This window comes from Mus caroli, chromosome 7, assembly GCF_900094665.2.
Source record: "Mus caroli chromosome 7, CAROLI_EIJ_v1.1, whole genome shotgun sequence".
NCBI lineage: Eukaryota > Metazoa > Chordata > Mammalia > Rodentia > Muridae > Mus > Mus caroli.
In genome coordinates, this window is record NC_034576.1 from 34,554,659 (window position 1) to 34,558,325 (window position 3,667).

The following is a 3,667-nucleotide window of genomic DNA, read 5'->3' on the forward strand; positions in this document are numbered from 1 at the left end:
GCTGTCTTCAGACACTCCAGAAGAGGGAGTCAGATTTCATTACAGATGGTTGTGAGCCACCATGTGGTTGCTGGGATTTGAACTCTGGACCTTCAGAAGAGCAGTCGGGTGCTCTTACCCACTGAGCCATCTCACCAGCCCCCGAGAAGTTTTATTTCTATTAGTATACCATAGCTGTCTTCAGACACATCAGGAGAGAGCATCTGATCCCATTACAGATGGTTGTGAGCCACCATATTGTTGCTGGGAACTGAACTCAGGATTCTAGAAGACCAGTCAGTGCTCATAACTGCTGAGCCATATAGATGATATTTTAAATGAGTCACAATTAATAAAAAAATTATTGATTAAATTTTTAAGCCAAAAATTGGGTATGGTGGTGCATGCCTTAAATCCTGGCATTCCAGAGGCAGGTGGATCTCTGTGAGGGTGAGGTGAGTCAGGGCTACAGAGTGAGTTCCAGCACAGCCAGGGCTATGTAGAGAGACCCTGTCTCAAAAAAACAGAATATAAAAACAAATTACATCAAAACAGGGACTGCACAAAAAGTCTGTATTGAGGTTGAGAATGACTGCTATCTTACTCACCCTGGGCCTGTCTTCTGTTTGAATAATGTCCTGCCACATGGCTGGGCTGTCTTCAGGCTCACAGTACCTACCTCAGCCTCTCAGTGCTGTGTATAAGGCACACACACTACTTAATTCCTTCATTTTGGCATTTTAAAACTCATGGGGCTGGAGTATATTCCCATCCTAAGCACCACATACACACACTTGGCGCTGATGATCACAGGGGCTGGGCATGCGGCTTGGTAGCTAGGCTGCTTGCCTGGTGTGCGGAAGCTCTGGGTTCGGTCCACACCACTGAAAAAGCTGGCTGTGGTGGTATGTGCCTATAACCCTCACACTTAGAAGGTGGAGGCAGGAGGATCAGAAGTTTAAGGTTATCTTCAACTACATAGTGTCAGGCCAGACTGAGCTACCAGAGACCCTACATCCCTAACTAACACAAAAGACTTCTTCCAGGGAGAAAGAAATAAAGGAGGAGACTTATCAGAAGGTCTGCAGCCCCTGACAGGAATAGAGCGGTGCTAGAAGGCTCCATAGAATGTTTAACTTGGAGGGGGAGTGAGAGTAGGTTGGTCCAGGGTCAAATCCTGAACCCCTAGTATGTGTACGGCTGAGAACAAAAGCTTAGGGCGTGGTAGCCTAGGCTTCGTCCTGGAGGCAAAAATAGCTTTTTGACATTGTTCAGATAGAATTCAGGTCTGGGGCACTGTCTCCACAGTGAGGGACTATAACCTGTCGCTGTCTTCGCAGTAAAGCCAGGTGCAGACGAGGACCACCAAGAGAAGTGTCTGTCCCAGCTCTATGACCGCATGCCAGAAGGGATGACGCCGCTGGCCACGCTGAAGAATGCTGGGCAGCGTGTGCTGCTGGGTGCGTGGTCCTGTCTAGGGCGGGACATGGGGTGAGGGCGGGGCAGGGTGGGCTGGGCTCTGCTTGCTCCTCTGCTGTTCCTGTTCACACACAGCCCCAAGGTGGGGCTCCAAGAGAAAGCAGACCACCCAGCATTGAGAAACTGTGTGGGCTTCTCATGGCTTCCTACCACAGCCCAGCCCTTAACTACCTCCTGACACTGTAGCTGTCCATAGTTGGCACTCGGGCACACTGCTGTGGAAACTGTTGTTGCTTCCCTTCCCTCCCCTCCCCTCTCCCCCGTCCCTCTCCTCCCCTCCCCTTCCTTTCCCCTTTCTTCTTTAAGACAGGTTACACTATGTAGCCCTGACTTGACCAAGCTGGACTTGAACTCGAAGAGATCTGCCTGCCTTTAGTTTTCTTTCTCTTCATTTATGTGGTCATTCATTCCTTTTTGAGACAGCATAGGCCACTCCGGCTTGCTGTGAGCTCCTGCCTCAGCTTCCTACGACTCCTCCTCCCCTCTTCCTTTCTCCTTTTTCAGAATTGGGCATTGAACAGAGGACCTCATATATGCTGGGCAAACACGTCACCACTAAACCCACCCCCTGTCTTTTTTTAAAATTTCATTTCATTATTTATTTCATTTCATTTTCATTTTTGGTAAGCTGCCCAGCTCTGTAGCCCAGGCCAACCTTGAACTTGCCACCCTCCTGCCTCAGCTTCCCAAATGCTGGTGTGCCCTGGCTCCTGGTGTTGCTTTTATGCTTCGCCAGTAGTGAGTGGCAACTGGAAATGCAGAGTCCTGGTCTAGTTCTCTGCCAAGTATTGATGAGAGAGGCTCTCCCTCTGGAGTGCATTGGCTATGCTTGGCATTCCCACCCGCCGTTCTTATCAGCAGATCACATGGCTCTGCTCTCAACGCCTATCTCACCACCCTAGCTGGAGTCACATCACCAGAGCTTACCGAACTCACGGTGGCTCCATTAAACCCCGCGCAGCCCCATGAGATAGGTCTAGCATATCTTATAGCTGCTCTTCTCACTTTTGTCCCTGCAGACCTTAGTCCCCTGCTCACATCCTGACAGGCTCCTCCCTGGCCTTCCCAGTGCATGTATGGTCAGCAGTGACCTTGCCCTGATCTGATTCATCTTTCTGTCCACCCTCCATCCAGTCAGAACCCACTTTCCTTAAAGACCTGGTTATGCTCCTGCCCCAGGACCTTTGCACTTGTTTTTCTCTCAGGAACTTTCTCCTATCATGTATCTCTAAGGCTCCTGCTTTACTTTGGAGCTCTGCTCAATGGTTAACCTAGCTGCTCAGCTGCTAGCACTTCACCTAGCATGCAAGCAGCCCTGGGTGGGATCCCTAACACCACATAAACCAGGCATGGTAGAGTACGTCTGTGATCCCAGAACGAGGGAAATGGAGGCAGGAAGACCAACAGTTCAAGGTCAGCTTTGGCTACATAATAAGTTCGAGGCCAGCCTAGGGTATTTGAGAATACCTACTCTGTCCACCCCCTCTCAAAAAAGAAACGTTACCTCATCAAATACACAAACAAAAAAGCCTGTTTGTTTGTTTGTTTGTTTGTAAGTCACTCAATCAGAAAGGCCTTTCTTGGTCTGAGAGCTGTTTCTCTCTGCAGGTAAAGGACATCTGCACCGGGCCATTGGTTTCCACGAGGAGTCACTGAGGGAGGCCAACCTGTGCAAGAAGCTGCGTGACATTCAGGTGCTCCGGGATGTGCTGTCTGCTGCCCATCAGCGCACTCAGCTCAAGCACACCCAGCACCGAGAGGATGACGACCTTCTGAACCTGATTGACGCTCCAGATGTCCTTCGTGAGTGCTGGGAACTGTCTAGCGCCCGGGAGCGTGGGGGCCACACAGCCTGTATTTATTTGTCTATCTGGTATCTGGCAGGGTTCACGCAAGGCCTGCCCACCAGGTGCCTGGTTTTGTCAGGACTGGATGGGGAGGGACCTAGTGCTACTACTCCTGTTGGATGTAGTGACATACCTGTAATTCCAGTATTGAGGAGGTGAGGCAGGAGGATTGCCTTAAATTCAAGGCCAGCCTCCTTAGCCTGGGCCTAAGGAGGAGGTGAGGCTCTTACCCTTTTCTACCTTTTCCTTCCCACCTCTCCTCCACCTCAGCCTCAGTCCCGCCTCCGCTCAGTCCCCGCCCTCCGCTCAGTCCCCGCCCTCTGCTCTGTCCCCGCCTCTGCTCAGTCCCCGCCTCCGCTCAG

At 51.0% G+C, this 3,667-nt stretch overlaps 1 protein-coding gene across 1 annotated transcript in view; it reads left to right on the top strand.

The window, feature by feature from the left end:
• The window catches only part of Rhpn2 (rhophilin Rho GTPase binding protein 2), a 59,170-nt gene that overhangs the window by 44,831 nt on the left and 10,672 nt on the right, over positions 1-3,667 (top strand). The window contains exons 10-11 of the mRNA XM_021167232.1: positions 1,320-1,439; positions 3,067-3,261. Of these exons, the coding sequence (XP_021022891.1) occupies positions 1,320-1,439; positions 3,067-3,261 (315 nt within the window). The remainder of the gene's footprint in view (positions 1-1,319; positions 1,440-3,066; positions 3,262-3,667) is intronic.